The 26,631-nt window shown below is 44.2% G+C and overlaps 1 protein-coding gene across 2 annotated transcripts in view; it reads right to left on the bottom strand.

Annotated features, from left to right (window-relative positions):
• Rftn1 (raftlin, lipid raft linker 1) overlaps window positions 1-26,631 on the bottom strand; it is a 207,292-nt gene that overhangs the window by 113,771 nt on the left and 66,890 nt on the right. For both annotated transcript variants that reach the window (XM_028882505.2, XM_037200117.1), the window contains exon 3: window positions 10,810-10,996. In XM_028882505.2, the coding sequence (XP_028738338.1) occupies window positions 10,810-10,996 (187 nt within the window). The remainder of the gene's footprint in view (window positions 1-10,809; window positions 10,997-26,631) is intronic.

The following is a 26,631-nucleotide window of genomic DNA, read 5'->3' as shown; positions in this document are numbered from 1 at the left end:
CCCACTATTGGTAAATTAATAAGTCAACCACTGGTAAATTAATAAGCCAACCATAAAGCCATTTCTAATGAACTTATGATACTTTAGTGAGTAATTATAACTAAATTCCAGGGCATGATTTTAATATTAGAATCTTTTAAAAATGATTTATTATATTTTTATTTTACGTAGTTGAGTGTTTTTCTTGCATGTATGTAAGCGCACTATGCACAAGCCCGGTGCCAAAGGAGAATGCTGGATCCCAGGGGAAGCTGGGAACCGAACCTGGGTCTCCTATAAGAGCAGTAAGTGCTTTTAGCTGCTGAGCCATCACTCCAGCCCTGTTGTTCTTTAAACAACAAGAGCAAAAAAGATTTATCTTTCAATTTTTATTTAAGTGTGTGTGTAAGTGTATGCCACATGTGTGCAGGTACCAGTGGAAGTCAGAAGAGGACACCGGACAGGATCCCCCGGAACTGGAGTTACAGGTGGTTGTAGATCACTCAGCATGGGTGCTGGGAAGAACACCAAATGGTCCTAACCACTGAGCCATCTCACTAGCCCTGCAGGCATAGTTTTATTTGACTCTACTTAATGAAAGCCACTGGGCAATGCTTGCTGGCACTCCAAGATGTGATGAGACTCCAAAGATGGGGTAAGAGTCAGCAAGGACGAAGGGAGGCGGCCACCAGGTGAAACACAGAAGTCTGAGAAACCCAAAGTCCACTACCTGTGAGAGAGAACAGGCCCTCAGAAAGTACATGATCAACAAACACACCCCAGTAACACAGCACAAATACCTCTGTGGACATAAGATGGCAGCCAGAAGCATGGGTTAAAGGCAACATTTGAAAAAGAAAGGTTTCACATAAAACCCCAAACTTCTGGATTTTCTTGGAAAAAGGAAGTACCCAAGAAATGGCAAAGTAAGGCACCAGGTCTCTAGTTCCTCTAGTCTTCACTCAGAGGAGCTGGTCCCTAGAGGCATCTGCATGGGCAAGCCTTGTCTTAGATGGAAGAAGGGGCTGCCAGGATCTCAGACTCCGCCCAGAGGAGGAACTGGGAGTAAGGCCGAAGCTGAGATGAGCTTTCCTGGAAACCGAGCAACAAAAAGCCAAAGGAAAGGTCTTTCTCAGTGTCACTTGACATGGTGGCTAGAGTTGACTCATTCAGGAATGTGTGCTACTTCTTAAGTATTTGGAAGGACAGCTTGCTGATGGGGTCTGTCTTAGTTAGGGTTTCTATTGCTACAGCAAAACACCATGACCAAAAAGCAAGTTGTGGAGGGAAGGGTTTCCTTGGCTTACACTTCCATGTTGCTGTTGATTATTGAACAAAGTCAGGACAGGAACTCAAGCAGGATAGAATCCTGGAGGCAGGAGCTGATGCAGAGGCCGTGGAGGGGTGCTGCTTATGGGCTTGCTTCCCTTGGCTTGATCAGCCTGCTTTCTTATAGAACCCAGGGCCACCAGTCAGGGATGGCCCCACCCACCATGTGCTGGGCCCTCCCCCATTGATCACTAATTAAGAAAATGCCTTACAGCTGGATATTATGGAGGCGTTTCCTCAACTGAGGCTCCTTCCTCTCTGATGACTCTTAGCTTGTGTCAAGTTCACACAGTCACACACACACACACACACACACACACACACACACACACACACACACACACGCCAGTACAGAGTCTGAGAGGAAAAATGTCTTAGATTCCATTACATGGTTGATTTAAAATAAAATTGCTTGCTATAGATCTCAGCAACCAACCGCACCTCTTCAAAAGGCTTGTTGGAGCAATCTGGTGGAGCGAGGGCATGGCGGCCTTGGCTGGGCCAGCAGATGGAGCAGGACCCAGTCCTCAGGGACCCTGGGGGCAGCTTCCTAGGAGCCTCCCTCGGCCTTGTGCCAGCTCCAGTTTCCAGACCCTCCCACCTTTGCTCTGTGCTCCACACTCTGCTTTCTCAGGCTTCAGGCTGTCTTGGGCTAGACTCCATGCCTGGAAGGCCCGAACCACTTGACTCTCCCTGTTCAAATCTACCTATCTCTCTAGATATGGAGCTAATGAAGAGCTCTGGGTCTCCATTTCAAAGGCTCCTCCCTTGACAATCTTCCACTAAAGATGCAAACCAAGACCCAAGTACTTGTTTGACATCACCATAACTGTCTGCACAGTTCACAGCCAGTGAATGGGAAGTTTCTTAAGACCTAGGTGGTCATCTTTGTACAGTAAAATTACACAACACACATTTATCTTAGAAATTCAGTTGTTAAGGACATTTGTTACATAAAGCAATCTCAATTGTCTTAGTCAATAGGCAGATGGGCCACAGAAGACCTCCAAAAGGAAGAAGGGAGTCCTGGTCCCCAGATACCTTTCTACTGACAAGCATCTCTCCATCCTAGAGAGAACTGCACTGTAAACCAAACCTTTCAGGTTTACTGAGGGCTTCAGTGCAGGGAAACAGTCGTCCAACATCAGCAGTATTGCATTTCATGGGGACTTGAGAAGATTGCCAAGGGCAACTTTGATTAGATGCATGTTGTGTTGTCTGCAGCAGCTTTATTTCTGAGTCCCATTCCCTAGGTCAAAAGACACCTACCCAGCAGGACCAGTCCCTGGCCGGGTCAGACATCACTCTAGGAGACCTGGGTCCAAGGAGCTTTCACCCATCAGTGACGAAAACCCTCTCAGTACAATGACCTAGCTCAAAACTCACTCTGCTATGAACAATTCAGGGTCTGGGGAACTAGGGCATCATAGTGCATCTCTCCATCTACAACTGTAAAACCACCTAGAATTAAATCCACACTCATGAAACATCAGATATGACATTTTAATAACTGACTTCTCTTGGTCTTGAAATTTTAAGATTTTTGGCAATTTTAAGATTCATTCTAAAGAAAACTGCACAGGAAAAAAAAGGTAATTTAAATACACTTAGAAGCCAGACAAAATGCAACTATACTGTGTGTTAAAAACCACTAAGTGGTCTTAAGAAAGAAGTAAGTCTTTCCATTTACTCAAGATTACATGTTCAGCTATTCCTGCTGGAGTCACTTTTCCAAGGAACTGACTTTGAATTCACACTAGCTGAAGAACAATCAGCACATACAGGCAGTTTGCCCTGCCACCTTGAAATGTAACAGCAGTTAACATGACTTTCAAAAGGAAAGATCTGATAGTGTTTTGTGGACTTAAGTGAAATTTGTCAAATGGTGAGCTCCAGAGGCATTGTCACTACTGACTACTGCCTTTGGGGGACCTGGTAAACAGCACTGCAGAGCATTTCCTTCTAAGACTTACACAAACTCTTCCCACCTCATGCTCAGTGTTCCTATGTGTGCCCAAAGAAGTAAAGCCCAGCCCAGTAACACGGCCCAGAAGGGAAAGACTGCAGAGCGTGATAGCCTGAATTTGAGTCCTGGGACTCACATGGTGGAAGGACAGAACCGACTCCTTCCAAACGTCTTCTGGCCTCCACATGTGCATATTCACAGATGTGCACACAAAATATAAAGACAAAATTTAAAAACATCTAAGGAAATAAGGCCCAGGTTAAAATCTAACTTCTCTTTCAGTAGAAGGGTGATATGATAGACATGTCATGAAAAATTTCTCAACCAGACAGTTGCTCCCTGGAAAGCAAGTGCTATATCCAACTGAGCCCTCTACCTTCCCCCAGGTACAGATCCTGGAACAATGTCTCAAGAAGCCCCTGGGACATTTGTTTTATCATGCTTTGCAGGTAATCCATGGTTTACAAATCCAGAGGTTTGTGGCAACTCTACCGAGCCCATCTACTGACATCATTTTCCTATCAGCTTATTTAATCATTAGCATTGTTTTGCAATAAACTACTTTTTAAATTGAGTGTGTGCATTTAAAAAAAACATAATGCTACTTCATACTTACAAGATATAGTATTATGTATAGATAGCTGCTATATGCACTGGGAAACAAAGAAAATTCTGACTTGCTTTATTTGTAATGTCTGCTTGTCATGATGGTCTAGAAATAAATGACACCTATGATATTCTTACAACCTTAGTAGGTGTTTGTTGATGGATGGGGGATGGATGGATGGATGGATGGATGGATGGATGGATGGATGGATGGATGGGGGAATGGATGGATGGATAGATGGGGGAATGGATGGATGGATAGATGGGGGAATGGATGGATGGATGGGGGAATGGATGGATGGATGGATGGGGGAATGGATGGATGGATGGATGGATGGATGGATGGATGGATGGATGGATGGGGGAATGGATGGATGGATGGATGGATGGGTGGATGGATAGATGGGGGAATGGATGGATGGATGAATGGATGGATGATAGATGGATGGATGGATAGATGCATAGAGGAATGGGTGGATGGATAGATGAATGGATGGGGGATGGATGGGTGGATGGGGATATGCATGGGGTATAGATGGGGGTATGGATGGATATAAGCTTGGGTTTTTGTTTGTTTTGTTTTGTCCTGTTTTGTTTATAATGTTGCGTACCCACCCCTAAAGTCCAGTTAGTTGTCAAAAACTTTGCATTCACCTCTCAAATGCTTCAGGTTTATCAATTTTTCAAATAGCTGTTCAGTGGTATTTTTGCCAGTAAACTTTATTTGGATGCAGAGTAAAGCAGACAGTTTCCTTAAATCTGTCAGTGTGCCCTACTTGGAAAATATTAACTAGGCATTCACTCCCTTTTCCAGAGCTAAATAATTTCACTTAACAGTATTTATGGCGTCAGACATTGGCAGTCTTTGCTAAAAGTGTTGCTTTATCTGTTCATGTTAAAAATTAATCATGTAAGCTTTCTTCTGTTTTTATTTCCTCAATGACCTGCTGATACAGAGCTTCGAGGGTTTTTTGTTTGCTTGCTTGCAGTTGTGTGGTGGTGGTGTGTCGGTGGATCCCTGATGCAGAAACATACAATTATTGCATTGCCCAGGAGAGGAAAGCACCTTTAAGAGTACTTCTTAGGACCCTGCTTCAGCCATCACCTCCTCCTGCCCAACACCATTCGGGATGGAAACAGGGAAACCCTCTGGCCATTGTTTCTCTTGGTGCATTGTCAGATTTTTTGCAGTTTTCTTAAAAAAAAAAAAAGAATCGGTTCCAAAAATTCATCACAAAGTTAATGTTTCTCTGTACCAGCTTAGCCAGGAGATGGACTGTGCATCAGAGCCAATGACAGTGGACTGGGCATCCTGGGGCAGAGAATGAGCTCTAAGAGAGGACACCGGCACCTCTGGAAAACGTTCCCACACACCAGTGTCTTCATCTTAAGAACTTTATTTCTTCTTCCCTGTCTAGGCCCCGGCTGTCCTGGCTGGCTTGTAAGGGACAAAATGGAGATGGGGTTTGCTCTTAAACAGTGGCATCATAGTCCAGCTCATCTGATCATATGACTGAGCACACCTGGCAAATCATCTGTTATAAACCTTTCACTGTGTTAAGTATACAGTGATTCCACGGACACTCCCCAGCAACCCCATGCAACCTGGAACCCTCTAACCATATGGGCCCTCTAACCAGGAGTCTTGGGTCCTTCTTTAATTTTCTCTGTACCGAAAGCTGCCCTGGAGAGAAGGGCAGTAAACCCTAACAGTGTGAGTGATAGATAAGAACGAGTCAGGTCCTCTCCACCCTTGCTACTCAAAGTGTGGTCCATGGAGCAGCCATGTCAGCATCATTTGGGACCACACTGGAGTGGGACCACACGGAAAATGCAGCATCTCAGGCCTGACTTCAGACATGCTGACCCAGAATGTTATTTAGCAGCATCCCCAGGAGATCTGAAGACAAATTAGCTTGGGAGTGCTATGTTTGCGTCAGTGCATTTGTGATATACATACTTCATCCAGGTCCTGGGCTATCATCACTTCCTACAGCAGAGCACACAGAAGACCCCAGGGTCTTGTCTCCTCCAAACACCAAGACAAACAGACCCAGCCTAATAAACAGCAGCCTTGAGCAGTGCTTTATGCAACACATAGTGAGGCTGTTTTTTTTTATTTTCTTTCAAAATTTTGTTTTCTCTGAAGGCTGATGAGTAAAATGGGAGGTAGTGGGGATGAAAGACCCTCCCCTAAGATTGTCTAGAGCCAAGAATGTAGGCATGGGAGCTGGTGTCCTCATGTGACAAGGCAATGCTTGCTCTATCTTGTCTCAGCTGGAAAGATCTTTGGTTTAAGCTGAAACGGAGCCAGCCTTTTTCTACGCCACCCACCCCCTGCTGTGAAAATTCCCCACTTTTCTTACCCTTGCTGTGAAAGTGACCAACGTTGTTCTAGAAACTCCGGGTCAAAACGCCCCAGCTAACTGCATATTTTGGCTTCTGTTAAACTGCTTGCTTGCTTGCTTTACTTTCCCCCTCCAACTGCCAGCCAGGATGTAGATTTTTCTCCATTCTTTGCCTTTAAAAGCTCCCTGTTTAATATTGTGGCTGTTCTATTGGAGAAATTATTTTGGCCTCTCCACGTAGTTAAAAGGATATTTATTTAATGGCGAAACTCACAAATTAAGTAATGGGTAGGTCGCAGGGTCTGGGGAAGGTGTAATGCAGTCCAGCGGTGTTCTCCGGAGCTCTACACAGTCAATCTGCACTGGTCAGCGTCCCGGCACCGAGAGAGCACCCAGAGTGAGCGCTGGCCCATCCAGCTCTCGGGTCCCCCGGCGCCTCCCCTCGCCCCGCCTCGTAGGCGTGACAGTTGCCAGAGTCTCAATGGGGGTTGGAACTTCCAGATCCAAGCTGGAATGGCTACCCACTACATCTCCCCCTTTTTGTCTAAATAAGAAGGTTCTAAACTAATACAAGACTATATACAAAGGAATGGTTATCAAATATTGTCCAGAAATAATGAGAGATAATGACCTAGATAAGATGGAACTACAACCAATGCAAACAATATCAAGCAAGAAACACATACTAAAATCCAGAGAAGTATAGAGCATAGGTAAACAGCATGTTATAAAGATCATTCAAAGGTGTCCTATCCTAAAGAACCTGAATCTAATACTTAATATGTTCTATCTAAGATATTATATATACCAAGTTGTAACTATAACTGCTAGTCTTCAATCCCATCAAAGACCTGAGAAGGAACATAATGGTACCTGAGAAATGGTAGATGGATGCAAGCAACTTTCGGGAATCTTGCAAGAGTAGACCAAGACAGCTGGCAGCCTGGACAGTCACCTAATGTTTCTCAGCATTGTTGGTGCATTCAAATTGGCTACAGGCCTAGAGTATCTGACAGACCATTTTCAGAAGCAGGATTTCTGAAAGACCATCTTACCCTGTCTTGGCAGAGTACAGTGGTCGCTTTCCTTGTGTCCCGCTTGTCCAGAAAGGAGAGCATTGCATTTGTACTGTCAGCCATCAAGGCAAGGGCAGTTCTTTGCCCAGTAGGCCATTTTGTGCCAAAAGACAAACTTCCAAATGGAAATGTCTTAGAAGCCCAACATTCTCTCGGGATCAATTGGTGCAGCCAGGAGCAATTGTGTCTCACGTCAACAGAGTTCTAAGTTATTTAAATGCCATATTCTCCAGGTCTATGAAGTGTTTGAAGATTATCTGCCCATCTAACCTATGTATCTGTAAATCTGGATAACCTAACTAACGTAACTATAGAGATGACAAGCATAGGCGACTATAAATCTATAAATCTTATCTATCGAAATAACCTAAGGACTAAGGCTTCACGTAAATAAGGTAAACAGTCTATAAGCAAATGTATGGTGAAGAACGATGACTTCAAAATTGTGACAATACACAAGATATTTATAACAGAGGTAGGAATATATAGTGCGATATGCAATATGACAATAATATTAAATATATATCAATATACCGAATATCCTAAACAGAAGTAGAACATATATAAAGTATGACAGATATAAATTTACATTTGTATCAATATAAAAATGTTTCAAATAAGAGTAGAAATATATGTACATTATAACAAATATAGTTCTGTATTTGTATCAATATACAAATTATCTTAAACAGGAGTATAAAAATAGTCTACATTTGTATCAACATATAAGATTCTATAACAGTACAAATTACAGTGTAAATTATCTAAGGTTGCTATTTTACTAAGTTTGTTTACTAGTATATACAATGATTTACCATCATATCTTGTCGGTAGAGCATGAGACTCTTAATCTCAGGGTCGTGGGTTCGAGCCCCACGTTGGGCGCCAGATATTGGAGAAATTATTTTGGCCACTCCACGTAGTTAAAAGGATATTTATTTAATGGCGAAACTCACAAATTAAGTAATGGGTAGGTCGCAGGGTCTGGGGAAGGTGTAATGCAGTCCAGCGGTGTTCTCCGGAGCTCTACACAGTCAATCTGCACTGGTCAGAGTCCCGGCACCGAGAGAGCACCCAGAGCGAGCGCTGGCCCATCCAGCTCTCGGGTCCCCCGGCGCCTCCCCTCGCCCCGCCTCGTAGGCGTGACAGTTGCCAGAGTCTCAATGGGGGTTGGAACTTCCAGATCCAAGCTGGAATGGCTACCCACTACACTGTTCTGTCTCTGACCCCAGATAAGTTTATTAGCATGCACAATATTTGGGGGAATACAAAACCACATTTCCTCTCTTTTTGTCTAAAATTTAAAAAGGCTTATAACTAATACAAGAAAAATTATATCCAGTAAGTATATACAATATACACAGTCAAGATTACATTAACGATGTCTAGCCCATTAACATTTGACAGATTCAGATAAAAACTCCATTATATATATTAACAATGTCCAGTCCAGTAACATCTGATAAACTCAGACCAAAAAAATTTTCATTACTTATCCTTTTTAAAAGTAGATTCCATAATCTCCCTTTTTATCTTATCATATCCATATTCTCTTTTTTCTTTTCATAATACATTCAGTAGTCTACCTTTTGTCATTTTTATATCTTCCCCTTTTTCTTCAATGTAGACTCAGTGATCTACCTATTTATTCTATTATTTCTTTATCTTTTTTCTCAGAGTAGATTCAATGATTTATCTCATATCTTATTCTCTTTTTCTTTTTGCTTTCTAGGGGTGAAGATATCTTTAGGGAATCTTGAAAAGAAAATTTCTGGGTTAATTGTCAAGTCCTGTATCATTTGTCCAGTCCCTGCATAAAAGGAAAGTTCAGGGCTTGTCATAAGTCCTTGCTCGAGTAGTCTGTCAGGCTGCTGTGTGAGAAGAATTTCTCTCCAGGCAGTTGCTGGCAGCTTAATACGGACTTTCAATTTGGACTGTGGTCATGCTGCATGGTCTCAGGGTCTCTACCCTACGAAACTAGGAGCAAGCCAGGGTTCCCATTTCATGAGCCAGTGACGCAGACAAAATTATAGTTATCACATGTAATATACAACGAATGCTCAGTTAACATAAGCTGTTGACATTATATGCACATCCTGTGCGTCTGTGTAAATTAAATCCACCATGGCCCCCAGAATCATTTCCTCAAGTGATTATACCAGATATTGATCCACGGCCAACGGACACAAAGAAACGGGTGTAAAACACAGACACTGAAGTGTCACCTCCCAAACGACACAGTGACCCAGGGCTGTCACAAAACAAGCTCTACCTCAGGGCCCAGAGCCTGATAAGCTGCCGTGAAATAGAGAGAAGTCCATGTTACCTCATACCCCACATGCTCCCTTGTGACTACGCTAGGCCAATGTGGCGTCTGCCGCAAAGTGACTTTCACAAGGACAAACGTGACTCACCTACACCCTTTCCTTTAAAACACGAGCCTTGTTGCCCATTCCTTCCAAAACAGTTAGCCAGAGGGTAAATTAGATTTCCTTTCTCAAACTTCAATTTATTTACTTATGTATTCACTAAGCTGGAGTTCCTTGTAATAGAGACTGGCCTGGGACTCACTGTGTAGCTGAGGCTAGACCTTTAACTCCTGACCTTCCTGCTTTCACCTTCTAAGTGATGGGATCACAGTGTCTACCAGCACACAAAGCTCCACATTTTACTATGGTAAAATCAGCTAGACCTATTGTACTTTCTGCTTTTATCATTATTTTTAAGCATTTAAAACGGGTATTGCTCCTTTTGAAAGACTAAGCCCATCCCTTTTCCCACTCAGGCACAAGTCAAACGTAGAAAGTATTACTCAACTAAACAAACCAACCTGAAAACATCCTCAAAACATCTGGAAAGTTAAAATCAGGACCAGCCCAACGACTGAATGGGGTGTGGGGTGGGAGGTGTGGGGGTGGGAGGTAGAGGTTGGGAGGTAGGGGTATGGGGTGGGAGGTGGGAGGTAGGGGGTGTGGGGCGGGAGGTAGGGGGTGTGGGGCGGGAGGTAGGGGTGTGAGGCAGAAGGTAGGGGTGTGGGGTGGGAGGTAGTGTGCATGGGTGGAAGGTGGGGGTGGGAGGGAAGATATATTCTTCAGAGGTAATTAACAGAACTTTTGGTGAATTCAAATTTTTGAAGTAGTTCTAAACTTTGGAGGGAAACACTGAGTCTGTATAAAGCCTTGAATAAAATGTTGTTTCCAACTGTGGCTTTTCAGATTTATGGTTTTATTATATTTTTGCTGGCTGTGTGATTCTGGGAGCATGCTTCTGCAGAGAAGACATTGTTCTAGCTGAGTTTCACCCATAAATTAAGGGAGATAACAACTTGAATTCTACTTGCAGTCAGACATGGCACTTGTTTCTTGCCACAGGGTGCCATGGTTTAGGCTTACCTGTCAGAAGGCAGGGCCTTGGGGACAGCATACAAACCCATCCCATCCTCCTTTCCTCTACATCCAGATGCCTTAGTCTCCACAGGACATGGTGCTAAGTGCTGGGTCCTTACCTGTTGGTTTTCCTGACCAGGATGGCCCTAAAGATGTGCTCGAGGAATATCTTCTCTTGCCTGTTCGTTGGCTGTACGAAGGGGTGCAGGGCAGCCAGTGAGAAGCCTTGCTGGTACAGCTCCAGGAGCTGGGCAGGCAGGTCCCGGAGAGAGGCTAACCTCACTGCCGAGGACCGCGGCAGCTCCGCTGGAATGGGAAGAAAAGAGGCTGATCAGAGGCCCGTCCTCCAAACCCCAAGTCCCTCTCCCTCTGCCCTGCTGAGGACCTTCCGGCTCACTTCTTCCCAGATAAGCCTTCCACAGACTTTATAAACAGCCGTCTTCCTCCACCTCATCTGAAGACATCAATAAAAGAAGGCCCTCTAAACTGCCAAGCCTTCTCTCTAGCCCATTTATTAATATGAGCAAGGTAGACAAGGTCTAAAAGTCAAATGGTGAGAACTTGTACGCAGTGGAAAGTCTACATCCAAGCCTCACCTTTTCCATAGAGGCAGCGGCTATGATTATTATTAGATATGCACTGACAATTGCTAATTCGTCCACAATAGGCCTGCCTATCTATCCCCTTCAGTACAAACACCAGAACAACCTTAGACACCCGCCATAGACTGTTCTGTGCTGCTACCAAGTGATCCATAAGAAAAGTACCTTGTTAGGCTGGGCACAGGGTTCACAATTGGTTTGGTTTGGTTCAATGACATGAGGGCTCACTCCGCAGACCAGGTTGGCCTCAAACACTCAGTGATCCTCCTGCCTCAGCTTCCCAAGTGCATGGAGCACTTCCTGGTTTATTTCTTATAGATCTGCTTATGTGTTACATCATTCATTATAAAAAGCTTTTGTTTCCATATGGCTTTAATAAAAAATCATTCCTACATGATTTAACATGTATATACATATAATGCATTTAGAAAATATGTTTCTAAAGCTGGGTTACAGTGCATGCTTACAATTCCTGCACTCTGGAAGCTGAGGCAGAGGGGTTGTGAATTCAAGGCCAGATGGGGTACATAGTGAGACCATATCCCAAAATAAACAAGCAAAAGACAGGAAGTCCTGAGTTACAGACTATAACGTGTTCAGATATTGTCAGATTTCTTTTATAAAGAAGTACGGGTGTGCTTCTCATTGGTAATATATAACAGTTTCTTTCCCATACCTGGGTAATGTCATAATAAAAAAAGGAAAAGGGGAAAAGTCCCTGTGTGGTAGCAATCTGTACTTCTTACTATGCCATCTGTAGCTTCTCTTACAAAACACTTCTTATTTAAATTGTGTATATCCTTTTCTATGAGCTGTGGGTACTCTGCCCAGTTTTTAGTGGATTACTGATCAATTTTCCTACTGGACCATGGAAACTATTATATATTAGATGACTTAGTCACCAACACAGGTTGGAAGTGTCTCTCATCAATTCATCATTTGCCTTTTAACTTTGCAAAAGTGGGTTTTCACAGTTCCTCATGTTGCTATGGCAGAAAGGCCTTGGAATATATAAAAACTTTTCTGTTAATGCTTTATAATACATCACATTTTTGCATGCAAATCTTTTTTTTTTTTTTTTTTTTTGGTTTTTCAAGACAGGGTTTCTCTGTGTAGCTTTGCGCCTTTTCCTGGAACTCACTTGGTAGCCCAGGCTGGCCTCGAACTCACAGAGATCCGCCTGCCTCGGCCTCCCGAGTGCTGGGATTAAAGGCGTGCGCCATCACCGCCTGGCTGAAAATCTTAAATATATTTCAGATTTATCTTATGCAAAACATACACTATGAATTCAAGACCCCCCAAAGTTACCTATTTTTTTCTCATTGATTTAAGAGGTGACTTTTGTCATTAATGAATATACTTGTTTGTTACTATAATAATTTAACTTATTTGTGTGCTGCACTATTTTTCATCACATTAGTTTCTTAAGTATATTTTGGCCCTGTTTCCTGAATTTTTTCTGTCTCACTGTTTATTTTCTAAACCTTGTTTAATTTCATTTTCAAAATCATTTTTAATCAGCTAACCAAATTCCCCTTAAGCCCCCTAAAAAGTACTGCTATTTTTATTAAATTGTATTCAAAATATAGCTTAGCTGAGAGGGGACATTTTCACCATGCTGCAGGTTCCTATCCACACACGGCTCAGCACCACCTTTACTGAGTTGTATTTTTGGTCCCTCTGGATCATATTAAAGTTTTGTCACATGGATATTATATATTTATCAAGTTTATTCCTATTCATTTTATATTTTTGCTTCTATTAGAGTAATAGAGTCTGGTTTCACTTCCATAATGCCCCTGCTGTGGAAGCAGACAGGCTTATCACAGCTGATGGAGTGACTCTCACAAGAGGGTAGAGTGCCTTTAATCCCCTAGTGCACAGACACTCGGTCCAGGACCTCCATCACTAGTATAACTCCTAGGACTGGTCATACAGAAGGAGCAGAGGAGCCACAACCACACAGTGGGGCTAAGATGGTCACCAAGTCATCCCAGCAGCAAGTAGCACAGAGCCACCCTCAATGGGGGGCCAGCCTCTCACTGTAGAGGCATCTACATGAGTTCTGACATGGATACCCTGTAAGATACTATCTTTGACTTTCCAGATTCCTCCTCAGGGACATCCTGGATGTCTCGGCTTCCTCCTCCCTCTGCATGGCACCTCCAGGGCATGGCACTTGAACAGCATGAGTCAACCAACATCCCTTACACCCTTGCATCCCTACTCCAGCAACCAACCTCCCTTGACTTATGTTCTTGGTTCCTAATCTACCATGACAAACTTGAGCAGCCCACAGCAGCCGGCGGCTTCCCCTCATAGCCTAATCTTCAACAAGACCCCGGCTGGAGTCGGCAACTCAGAGTGTGAGCAGGCAGAGTGGAAGACGAGACAAAGACAGAAATACTGATGAAGTTCAGTCAACCAACGATAATGTATAAAACAAACACTCTCACCTTGGAAAATACATGTCAAGATACGCACAAATAAAGTGCTATTTTAAAATCCACAAACAAGGCTGGGAGTGGAACCCACAGAAACCCAGCTAAACCTATTGGACCTGGTGACAGAACTAAACATGATTGCCCCCAGGCCATGCTTTCTTCCTTTTTTTTTTTTTTATAAAGGATTGAACTTTTTAAATAAAATGAGAAATAGTGCAGAAAATTAACCATTAAAAAGTGGATTTATAGGCAAATCTATTTCCAATAATGTTGTTCTAAAAGCAAGAACTTAGAGCCAAAGAGTTTTTCACTGAAGACTAGTTAATGTCTGACATCCGAGTGATGAAGCCCATATGGAGTCAAAGGTGAAGAAGTCTGTCACATGCTGATGAGAATGTGTCCACAGTGCACTGCTATGTTAAAAAAACAAAGGTGCCCGTTACTGTGTGGTTACTCTTACATTAAAAACATAGATGGATGGATAGAGATGAATAATATTTCTTCAGACGTTAACAGTGGAGACAGATTATAATAAGAGAGGGTAGCAGGGCTGGGATATTTACGACACTTTCAGAACTACTGTGATCAGCACAGACCATTTCAGGGAGGATTAATAAGGCATTTGCACTGTCCTCTTTACACACAAATGAAATACTACTTTAAAAGTTTTAATGACTTTTTACATTAATGTTTTATGTTACCCAGGGTTAGAACCCAGGGCCTTGTGCACGCTAGGCAAGCACTTTTAGCTGAGTGCACTTTTTTAGCACTTTTAACAGCCCAGTCCTCTAATTTATTACTTTAAAAACAAGTGGTTAAAAATGAGTCTCAACAGTCATAGTGCAATACAAAAGGCTTATACTATAAATATGATTAAAGATCTCAATTTCATGTTTCTATTTGAACCTTAACCTACAAATACAAAAGCAAAATTCTTGGTTCTCATGGCTGGAGAGATGGCTCGTTGGTTAAGAGACCATATTGCTCTCCCAGAGGAGTGGAATTCAATTCCCACATCAAGAGGCTGAAGCCCCAGAGGATCTGATGTCCTCTTATGGGTGTCATGGGTACCTGCACTCAAGGGCACATACACACACACAATCCTACACACATACACATAATTAAAAATAATAAAATAAATTTTGAAAAAGCCTAGTTCTTATAAAGCTGCCAGTCCCCCAATGTTATTACTGGAAAAACTGGAAAAATATAACTATTAAATATTATTAGAAAAATAAGAAATGGTTGATCTGTTCAGATGAACATAGGGATTACAGCTGCTGGACTGTTTCTACCCAGGCAATCAGAGTAATCTCCCTAGTATTCTGTTTTGTAACAACTGCCTGGTTTTATTGCTGATTATATAACCTTGGATAAATGACAGAACTCCCTCCTCATCTCATGGGTACTTTCCTATGAAATGAAGATCTTGGATAAGCATTTGGGAAAGGAATTTCTAACTCTAATAAAGCGATTTTATTATCTCCAGCTGAAAACTAAGGGATATTTCCTAACTAAAAAGTAGCAACGGATAGAATAATAAACGTTTTCAAAGTGAGTAGGAAGAAAGCCACAGCCAACCTGGGAACAAGGACTGACTCTAAATGGTGGGTAGAGCGGGAGAGGGGCGGGGCTCCGCCCACCGCTGCTCACCTGGCCACATCCTGCTTACAGCATGGTCCTGCAGAGAACTCTGAAGCTCTCACTTACACCTGGGAGCACAGGAGAGTTCCAGGGAATAGAGAGACCAGAGCAGAACACCGGAGGGAAGGTGAGGACGATCCCTGGATGACAAATCCCACGTGTGTCAGGCTGCCATGTGACCTCTGATCAGGACCCCAACTCTGGAACTGGACTCATAGGCCACTACATTGCAAGGTGGCACTTCTTGGTACACTGTCTGTCACATGCTGAGGACAAGGGGCTGATAAGGCTGTGCCAACCACTGCTTCTCTCCAGCAAGAGGACATGCCACCTGCACAGGGAGGGCAGCACCCTGAGGAGGGTCACAGCCCCCTTCCTCTTTCTAATCCGCCTCACTCCTCAGTCACTCCTACAGGGGTCAGACCTCAGGCCCACCTAGACTGGACACCATGCCTGCCACTGATGCCGCTCTCCTCTGGGCCGTCCTACACATGGCAGAGCCGACTCTTGCTGGCTTCTCCCGTCTGCAGGGGCAGAGCCTCGGCTACAGGATCTTAACATGCACTCCCAAAATCCTGTGCTATGTGACCCAAGCTGGCCTCAAACTGTAGCCCGGGCTAATGGTGAATTCATGGTGATCCTCCTGTCTCAGTTTCTCAAGTGCTGGGTTGCAAAAGTGAGTCACCATTACATAGACGGTCTGGTATAGAACCCAAGGAGGCCTCGGGGGCCAGACAGTAAACAGAGGTCAGAAGAAGAGTGATGGAGTCTGGACCCAGGGGACTGTGCCCTGTCCTTCAGGCCTGGGCACTCCCGACGGGCACGTGGCCCCAGTGGCACAAAAGCTTCCACGTTAATTGGTCGGTTATCATACAAAGCTCTGTTTCACCATGACATTTTCACATATGTGCATCAACTTGGCTCTTAATCACCCCCACACTGCCCTCCTTCATTCCCCCTCTCCCTGGTCCTCTTCCATTCCCCAAATATTTCCTTCTATCTGCCCCTCTAGTCCTCCTGATCTCTTCCTTTGGACTCTTCCTCCTCCTCCTCTCATGGTCCCTTTTTTATTTTCATGAAAAATTCACATACACACACACACACACACACACACACACACACACACACACACACACACTTCCAGATTCCACTTCTGAGAAAATATATAATGTTTGTATGAGTCCTGGTAAGTTTTGCTTATTAATATAAAGATGCCTGAGTTCCAGTTGCATCCATTTCCCCCAGAACTTCTAATTGTTTTGAGAAGTCAGAAATCATAATCCTAACCTTTGAGTTTTCAACCGCTTATAACTCAAACCAAGACCTAGTAGACTTACGAGTGGGCTGGGGCATTTGACGGTGTGGAATGTGGCCCTCTCCTCTATTCCTGCCTCTGACCTCACCCTGCTGTCACTCAGCATGGGCATCAGCCAGGACTCTGAGAGGCAAGGGTGCTGAGCAGGGAGCCCACCTGCGTAATCTTCCTGAGCCCCCAGGGCTTTAAGGCCATTGCTGTGGAACTGATGACATCTGTCCCCGATTCCCCTCCCCCTCCCCGCTCCTGCATCAGGAGGAAGAGAGTTTAGAACCTCATAATTACACCTGAATCCCGTTGGAAATCTGGTGTTTCCCTGACTGATTTACCAACAGTAGTCTTTTCTAACATCACATCTCTGCCGAAAAGCACTTGGAGTTGCTCGATGGCCGGAAAATCTCTTAAAGTAAGCAATGTTTTCCTTATAAATAAATTTACCATTGTCCCAAGAAATAAGAGAAAGATAAAGAATGAAAACATGTGGAATCCTAACCCACAAAGCCACATATTTCTCAACACTCCTGGGACATAGTTGGTTCTGGTTTTATTATGACTATGTTTTTGTTTAGCCAAACATTCTGCAGCACACTTCCCCCATGGAAATGAAGCTCTTCAGGCATTTTCAGAGGAACTTAAGCAATGCCTGGCTGTTCTGAACTTTATTCTGGATAACCACTAACCTCCCCCAACACAGAAGAGACATCTCAGCACACAGCCATGCTCGCTTGCCTCAGCTCCATCACAGAGCAGCAATAACGACACCTATTATTCTGTCCAGCAATCATTTGTGACTTTAACCTAATTATTCCAAGTCCGATTCTGCTTTTCTAATTACACTCGCTAATGGATCTGTCAATACCAAAGAGCCTGGTGTGAGGGAGACGCCACCTCCCTGGGTAAGTTCTCTCACAGGTGAAGCTGATAATCACAGTGCTCACCCAAAGCTTTTTAAAATATATAAGTTCCTTTAAGACTGCTGTTTCTATAACATCAATCTGCCGAGCTTTGTAGTAGATCCAATTTAGTGAAACACTAAAATCAATCATTTCTCAATGTGAAGCTTTTCAGTGTACACAGAAGGAATAGGAATTCGATTTTTTTAACATTGTTTGCAGCCCTTGGCTGCAATAGGTGTCATTTTGAAATTTCTGGAGCAAGTTAAAACTTTCATTAGAGGGTTTTTAAAATTCAGATTTCCATCATCTTACCACTTAAAAATCCAAGCTTCTAAAAATGAAGAGAGGGAAGGCGGGAGGGAGGGAAGGCGTTAGGGAGGGGAGAGAGGGAAGGCGTGGTGCACTAGCCAAGCCTGAACTACCCAAGCATGGTCTTCATTCTCCCGTCCTCACAATACCTGGCCCATCAACATGAGTAAGGCTGGGACCAGAGAAGCGTTTTACATTGCAGACTAACCATTACACAAAAGGTTTGAGAAGCTGGATCCATAGCTCCGTCTGATATCTAATAAGGACTGAGAAAGTCAGGGCTCAGAGTGATACGTGTGTGTCCAGTTCTAGAAACCCCTACTGCTACATCCGGGCCCCAGTAGCATAGAAATGGTACAGAAGACTCGGAGTAAGTCAGCCTCAGAGGCTGGGCTGGGCCAGGGACAACCAACTGCTCCTAAAATTCATTTCAAGGCTTCATTTCAAAGTGACAAAGATAATGTTAATGAAATACACACAGGCACACACATATACAACACACACACACACACACACACACACACACACACACACACACACCATTATTAAGGTTTTTGCCGGTTAGCATCAGGACTAGGAACATATTCTTAAATTTCATGTGCTTAAAAGAAATTTGGGAGATTGAAAAAGTGGTAAGAGACTCACAAGTTACATCACTGAATTATTATGAGATACAGCAACTCCTCATCCATTCTCTCTCTTCTCATTCTCTATCTGTAGAGTTCAAAACAGTAGCCATTAGCCCCGTATAGCTAAGATATAAAGATACACCCGAACTCCAGAGTGCTCACCCACCATCTGCAGGATGCTAGGCTCAATCATCAGCAGAAAAAAGGGGTGTGGGTGGAGAGGAGATGGGAGAAGGAGGAAAGAGAAGGAGAAAGAAATTAAATTTGGGCTTGTAAGATTCTCTGTGGACAAAGGTACCCACGGCCAAACCTGGTGACCTGAGTTCAATTCCTGGGACCCACATGGTTGAAGAAGAGAACCGATTCCCACAAATTGTCCCCTGACCTCCACACGTGTACCATAACATGCCACACATGCACCATAACATGCCACACAGGTACCATAACATGCCGTGCCCATACACATACAAAAACAAATTAAATACATTAATTAAAATATAATAAAAAGGAATAATACATTTTTAAAGATATGTGATTCCAAAGACTTACTATGAAATTAGGAGAGAAAACTTAAGTAAAAAATATTTATATAGATAACTAAAATGATAATATTTTAAGTATGTTACAATTAGATAAAATGTTAATTTATTTGATGACTTTTATTTTTTAAAATGAAAACCTGAATTTGCACATGAGCTTGTGTGGTTCCCAGTGGGGTACTCATCATGACTCACCAGCCATTTATTTGTGGCATGTGTCACAATACAAATTATTCATTGACTTTCCTACCCAGTAAATTCCACCACACCAGGAGCCGTGCCAGGCTAGTTCACCCACAAGCAGGGCAACCCACAGTGCTGAACAGGCTCACGGCCAGCTGTCATTACCGTAAGGTCACGACACACACGTGCAGTCACTCTGACGTGAACTCGGGGCCCCAAGGAGATGAGCCATGAGGCCAAGAAGGAAAATCCATAACTGGTCTTGGAACACTATCAGCAATTCAACTTGGAGGAAGCTTAGGAACTTTATAATGTGTAGTAAAATATGCACTAACAGAAACTACCATTTTTAACGTTGGCATTAAGAGCCTTCACATTGTCGTGAAGCCGCCACCACCATCCATCTCAGGAAACCTCTCCATCCCCACCACCCTCACTGCTCCGCTCGCTCCCACACTGGACCCCCACATGGAAATGAAGCAGCAGCAAAAACAAACGCTGAGTCAGAACGGAGAAGCTGTGGGGAATTGCAATCGTTCACAGAGCATCGTGGGAAAAGCAGAGGCTGGTTATCACCACAAAGGTAGAGGAAGAGTGTAAAACTCCATAGAAATACCAGGGCTGCACACAGTAGCTGGGAATCTTCACACCACACAGCAGAATATGGAAACAGGATGTGTCCTAGGAAGAGGTGCCCAGGGGCTCAGTCTCCACAAGCGCAGCACCGGGAGCACAGTACGGCGAGGAACTGCCCATTGTCTCTAAAAAGTCTCCAGGGAGTTTTTTACTTCTGAATATAAATATACACAATATAAACAACGGAAGTGAAATCTCACTGTGTCCACAGCTAGTTTAAAGAGGTTTATGACAGAGTAAAATCCATTCTCTGTGGGATTACAACGTCTACCCGCAGATGAAGCCTGTTCGCGTACTACGTTGGTAAATTCTGTCAATCCGTCACACACCTAGCCTACGAGAAAAGGGAATCTCAGCCGAGGAAGTGCCTGTGGGGATGTCTATGGGCATTTTCTCTGTTGCTTATTGTGAGAGGGCCGGGTTCATTGTGGTCAGTGCTGTCTCTAGGCAGGTGGCCTGGACTGCAGCGTTCCTTCGTCTCTGCTTCAGTTCCTGTCTCCAGGTCCCTGGCCCGAGCTTGTGCCCTGGCTTCCCTGGATAGTGGACAGCAACTGTAAGCTGAAATAAAAAGCCTTTATTCCTCAAGTTAGTGTTGGCCATGACGTTTATCACAGTAACAAATGGCAGTTGTCTGGATGAGCTTTCCAGACACCCAGCAAACATCTACCCATCAGACCTCCTTCTACTCCCTGTAAAGATACAGCTTATGTCCTGTGGTGCATCTCCTCACATGTAAACAGCATGCTTCCATGTAAATATCATTGAAGACACTGCCAAACTCAGCCAAGTGTTAACAGAACCAGAGTTATCATGATCCAAAAAAAGGCACCTTCAGCTTTGCGTGAATGTTCACATACAGATTCACTCAGTGCACAGAAACAGCAGACCGTACATACCTGAGTAACTAACCAAAAAACTGTCATCAGCACACATAGACCATTTGTTTTTCACAGATGCAGAGGTGGCATCTCGGAAGATTCAGCAGACCGCTCATTAGTCATTTCAGCCTTCTGTTAAAAGGGGCCCTTAATGGTCTAGGTTCCTCCCTGATGCCTTGACCTCATCAAAAAAGAAGCCGTGAGATGAGCTCAAGTAGAATAAGTAGAATGCTGTGGTGAGAAGAATTGCCCAGAGAGATGCTTTTCATAGTGATAAGGCAAGAAACCCAGTGAAAATAATAATCTCTTTTTAAAAATTTTATTCTCTAACAAAAAGGTTTTTTTAAAAAAAAAAAATGTTTTATTTATGTGAATGTATCTGTGTCTATGTGAGTATAAGACATGTGTGTAGATGCCCATGGAAGCCAGAAGAGGGCGTTGCATCCTCTGGAGTTGGTGTAGCCATTTCTGAATTTCCTGATACAGGGGCTGGGACTGAATTGGGTCCTCTACAAGGGCAGCAGAGCATGGCTGAGACATGTATAGCTGCAGAAAAACATTTCTATTCACACTCCAAATGCAACCTATCAACACCTGTCCCAGAAAGAGAAGGCTGCATTGTCACTGGGCAGAGGATGGGAGCCTGCTGGCTGGCAGGCAGCGCTTGCTCCTGGTGGGGAGTTCTACCTTGGAGACTGCCTGTGACTGGGCGAGGCGTCCTTCTGCTTACGAGGGATCCCGAGGTCTTCCTCAGCATTGCCTGCCCTCTGCTCCTCCCCTACATCCTAGTGCTCACCAGCCATGTGTGGCTTACGTGAACCGTGAGATGCCAAAAATCACAAAATACAAACAGCAGTTCAGAGTTTAGTACAAAAAAATATATAAATTGTAAAATGTCTAATTTGATATCAGGACACATGAAATGACAAGTTTCAATGTGCTGGGTTAAATAAAACATATCATTAATTTGTATATTTTCCTTTTTTAAAGTTAGGGGCTAATGTAGCCCAGGTTATCTTTGAATTTTCCCTGTAACCAAGGCTAGCCTTGAATTTCTGAACCTCCTCCCTCTGAGTATAGAGTGCTGGAATTACAAGTGTGCACTACCATACATGGCATATTTTCCTTTTTTAATGTAGCTACCAGAAGATGTGAACTGGCATTCATGGTTCACGGTCACAGAACAGGTCTCTTCTGGGTCCTGTTTTGTTTTACATGGATGTATTTAATCGTGGTCCAAAAAAAAAAAAAAAAAAAAACCACTATTGCCTTTTTTGACTTTTTTATGGCAACAATTTAATTCCTTATTAAGCATCCTTTAGCTACAGCTTCAAGGAAGGTCACACTCATTTTTCCCAAAATAAACCCATAACACCATGGAATGGGGGAGAGCTGCCAAAATCTTCACCGGATGGGCCAGAATCCGAAACTCCCAAGTGTATTCAGTCTTGGCTCCTCACTAGCTGTCCCATCCCCAAGTGGGGGAGGAAGGGAAAAGTCACGAGGGACTCTCATGGTTGTGCACCATGAGCGCTGTAAGTATCTGCTCTTGGAGAATTGCTGACAGAGCCCCCCTCCAGCCTCTCCTGATCCCCTGAGACCCAGCCTCCTGGTGCAGACCCAGGGTCCCCCATTCTTCTTTGCTGCCTTCCTCAGCCAACCCCCCAGCCCATCTCCATTTCTTTGTGACTCCCCACAATCAGGGACCCCAGAGCAGCCGCCTTTGAATGGGACCCAGGGAGGCTGCCTGCGCCTCCTTCCCCTCCTCCATTCTCCTCAGGAAGAAGGTAGAATGAGCCCCTAAGTCCAGCTATGGCTACACACCTCAGCCCACCCCTCCACTCTATCTCATTCCCCAGGGCCTCAACAGCTGTAATGGCTAATCTCGGATGTCACCTCGACCACATCTGGAATCAACTAAAACCCAAGTAGCTAGGCATGACTGCCAGGGTTAAGTCTTGGCTGGATCAGTTGAGCTGAGGTTGGAAGGCCCGTCCTAACGCCATCAAGATCCTTTGATGTCAGAAGACCCACCCTGAATCCAGGCCACACCTTCTGATGGTGGCCTACATAAAAGGACTTTTGTTTTTGCCTGTTTACCTGCATTCTTACTGGCAGGTTTATCTATCCTGCTTCTGAGGTATTTCTCTGTTGATATTAGAACGTACTTATCAGGGATTCCAATGTATATTGATGACCAGCCTGAGACTTCCAGCCCTGTGGACTGAACAACTGTTGGATCCTCGGCCTTTCCACTGGGAGACAGCCATTGTTGGACTAGCTGGCCCACAGCCTGTAAGTCGTTCTAACAAACACTGTTAATATATAGAGATTCATTCTATCAGTTCTGCTCCTCTAGAGAACACTGACTACTCCACCGGCATTCATGGCCAGACACAGGGTACCACTACTTCTTCCCCTGCCACCCTCACGGAGCTGGAATAAGTCTACTTATTAGTAGACTAGGTAGAATAGTAGAATAGGTCTACTACTTAGACCTCCAGAGTCAGTCCCCTGACTGACCGCAAGCTAGACTATCTTAAATCCCACCCAACTGCAACAATCTGAACTGCTGGGAGTATGGACTCAGAATTGCAACCAGAACTTCAACTTGGGACCAGTCAGAATCTGAATCCTAAAACCTAGAGTGGTTACAAGACTGAAGACCGCAACTCATTCTGCTCATCCACAACCTGTCAGGCTGGGGTGACAACCACCAAAGAACCAACACCCACCCAACAGAGATATTTACTCCAAGAAACACCACAAATGCCGAACTCCAGATAACTAGTCCCATAGAAAACACAAACATGAACAACCAACATGCCTTCTCCAGAAACCAGCAACCACCACTACAACAGACCCCAGGGAAAGCCATTTAGCTGAAGCACAAGACAAGGACTTCAAAATAGCAATTATAAAATATGTTCAAGGGCCTTAAGGAGGATATTAATAAATGCCTTAATGAAGTCCTTGAAAATACAAACAGCTGAGTGAAATAATGCAAACATTTCAAGCCATGAAAGGAGAATTTAATGAAGAAATGGAGTCACTGAAGAAGAGCCATGCTGGAATAAGACTGAGAATCCGAGGTCAAACAAAAGTCAGGGAAAGTCTCACCAGCAGACTGATGTAGAAGAGAGACTCCACGCTCTGAAGCAAGGTAGAAGAAATGGATAGCTCAGTCAAAAAAAATCTAAATAAAATCCAGGCACAAAGCTTCCAGGAAACCTGGGGCACTATGACAAGACCACATCTATGAAGAACAGGTAAAGAGAAGAAGAAGAAACCTAGGTCCAAGTCATAGAAAATATTTTAAACAAAATCTTAGAGGAAAATTTCCCCAATCTAAGGAAAAAGATGCCTAATTCCTATCAAGTTATAAGAGGCCTACAAAATAGACCCTCCAAAACATATAATAATCAAAACACTAAATGGACAGAATAAACAAAGGATACGAATAGCCGCAAGGGAGAAAGACGAAGTCACATACAAAGCAGATCCATTGGACTAACGCCTGACTTCTCAACAGGGCCTGAAAGCCAGAAGGTCCTACACAGACGTTCTACAAACTCCAAAAGAACACACATTCTAGCCCGGACTACCATCACCAGGAAAACTATCAGTCACAAAAGCAAAGGAGAAAGACAGACAGTTCATGATAAAAAGCAAAGTTATGCAGTTTGTGTTCACCAATCCAGCTCTACAGAAGGTCCTGGAAGCAAACCTTCAGGCTGAAGATAAGGTCAACTGCACCCAAAAAGAAATCTTCCCGGAACAGTACATCAGAAGCAGTTGGCCAGCCCATAAAGAACCCCGTGTGTTGTGGTCGCGCATGAGCAGTGACTGCATTTTGAATACGCTGGTGCAGATCTGACGACATGAGAAGTGACTGGCGTGCCTGCTCCAGTCGTCTCTTGGACAAGCGTAACTCCTCACTAGGTGTTAAAAGAGTCAAGTGAGGTCCCGGCCCCACAGGACTGGGCCTGAAGCCCGAGTCTGCTCTCTGCGTGGACGCCACCAAAGTCATCCGTGTTGCTGCTATTAATAGCCCTAGCGGCTTCACCAATTATCGCTAGGTCAGACAGAGTCCTGTGTCCACGTGCTGTTCCCTCTGCCTAATGTCAGCCCAGAGCTAATCAACAGGTTCAGTTCACACACAGGCCGTTCACTCCTCAGTTGAGGCCCTGAACTGTCTGCTCTGAAACTCTTTTTTTTTTAATGCTGGAGTAGGGCCAGTGAGGTGGCTCAGCAGGCCCAGGAGCTTGCTGCCAAGACTGATGACCTGAGCCCAGGGCCACATGGCGGCAGGAGAAAACTCCTTCAAGTTGTCCTCTGGCCTCCACACAAGAACCACGATGTGAATGTGCACACATGCAAATGAATAAATAAATGCAATTAAAATGTTTTGAGTGCTAAAGCAACTTCCTCTCTAAGATGAACCAAAAATGGGCCTAGATCTTCAGGACTGAATAATAAACCCTGAAAAGGCATGCTGAGGGGTAGCAGCTCCTTTGCCAGGTGCCAGACTGCTGTGGATATCGCTCTGTATAAATAAAATGCTGATTGGCCAGTAGCCAGACAGGAAGTGTAGGCAGGACAAGGAGAGAGGAGAATTCTGGGAAGTGGAAGGCTGAGGCACAGAGACGCTGCCAGCTGCCGCCATAAGAAGATGTTAAGATACCGGTAAGCCACAGGCCACGTGGCAACTTACAGATTAATAGAAATGGGTTAATTTAAGATATAAGAATAGCTAGCAAGAAGTCTGAGCCATAGGCCTAACAGTTTAAGTAATATAAGTTTCTGTGTTTACTTGGTTGGGTCTGAGCAGCTGCGAGACTGGAGGGTGAGAGAGATTTGTCCTGACCGTGGGCCAGGCAGGACCAGGAAAACTCTAGCTACACCAGACTCTGCTAACTCTGGGCTTCTGCAATACTTAGGACAGGGGCTTGCAGAGGAAGATGACCGGCCCTCTACAAACAGAATCCAGGAGACAGTGAGCTAGACCAGAAAACGGTACTGTCCCCCCAGAGGAACCCAAGAAGTGGCAGTGAGAGGCCAGTGGATAAAGATGTTAAACCATGATGGAAATACACTTAAGGACCCCACAGACAGGAACAACGCAGTTGAGATAGGATGCCCAGGAGGGGGTGCTGTGGGATGGTCTGTATGTCAAATTGCTCTGATTGGTCAATAAATAAAACACTGATTGGCCAGTGGCCAGGCAGGAAGTAGGTGGGACAAGCAGAGAGGAGAATTCTAGGAAGCAGAAGGCTGAGGTAGAGAGACACTGCCAGCCGCCGCCATGACCAGCAGCATGTGAAGACGCCGGTAAGCCACCAGCCACATGGCAAGGTATAGATTTGTGGAAATGGATTAATTTAAGCTATAAGAACAGTTAGCAAGAAGCCTGCCACAGCCATACAGTTTGTAAGCAATATAAGTCTCTGTGTTTACTTGGTTGGGTCTGAGCGGCTGTGGGACTGGTGGGTGACAAAGATTTGTCCTGACTGTGGGCAAGGCAGGAAAACTCTAGCTACAAGGGGGTGTCAGGCAGATGTGTCAGGTGGCTGGCTCATTCACGTCTATACCTCAAACCACCCCATGTCCATCTCAAACCACCCCATGTCCATCTCAAACCACCCCATGTCTATCTCAAACCACCCCATGTCCATCTCAAACCACCCCATGTCCATCTCAAACCACCCCATGTCCATCTCAAACCACCCCATGTCTATCTCAAACCACCCCATGTCCATCTCAAACCACCCCATGTCTATCTCAAACCACCCCATGTCCATCTCAAACCACCCCATGTCCATCTCAAACCACCCCATGTCTATCTCAAACCACCCCATGTCCATCT

Source organism: Peromyscus leucopus, chromosome 16_21, assembly GCF_004664715.2.
Source record: "Peromyscus leucopus breed LL Stock chromosome 16_21, UCI_PerLeu_2.1, whole genome shotgun sequence".
NCBI lineage: Eukaryota > Metazoa > Chordata > Mammalia > Rodentia > Cricetidae > Peromyscus > Peromyscus leucopus.
This window is presented reverse-complemented; position numbering and strand designations above follow the sequence as displayed.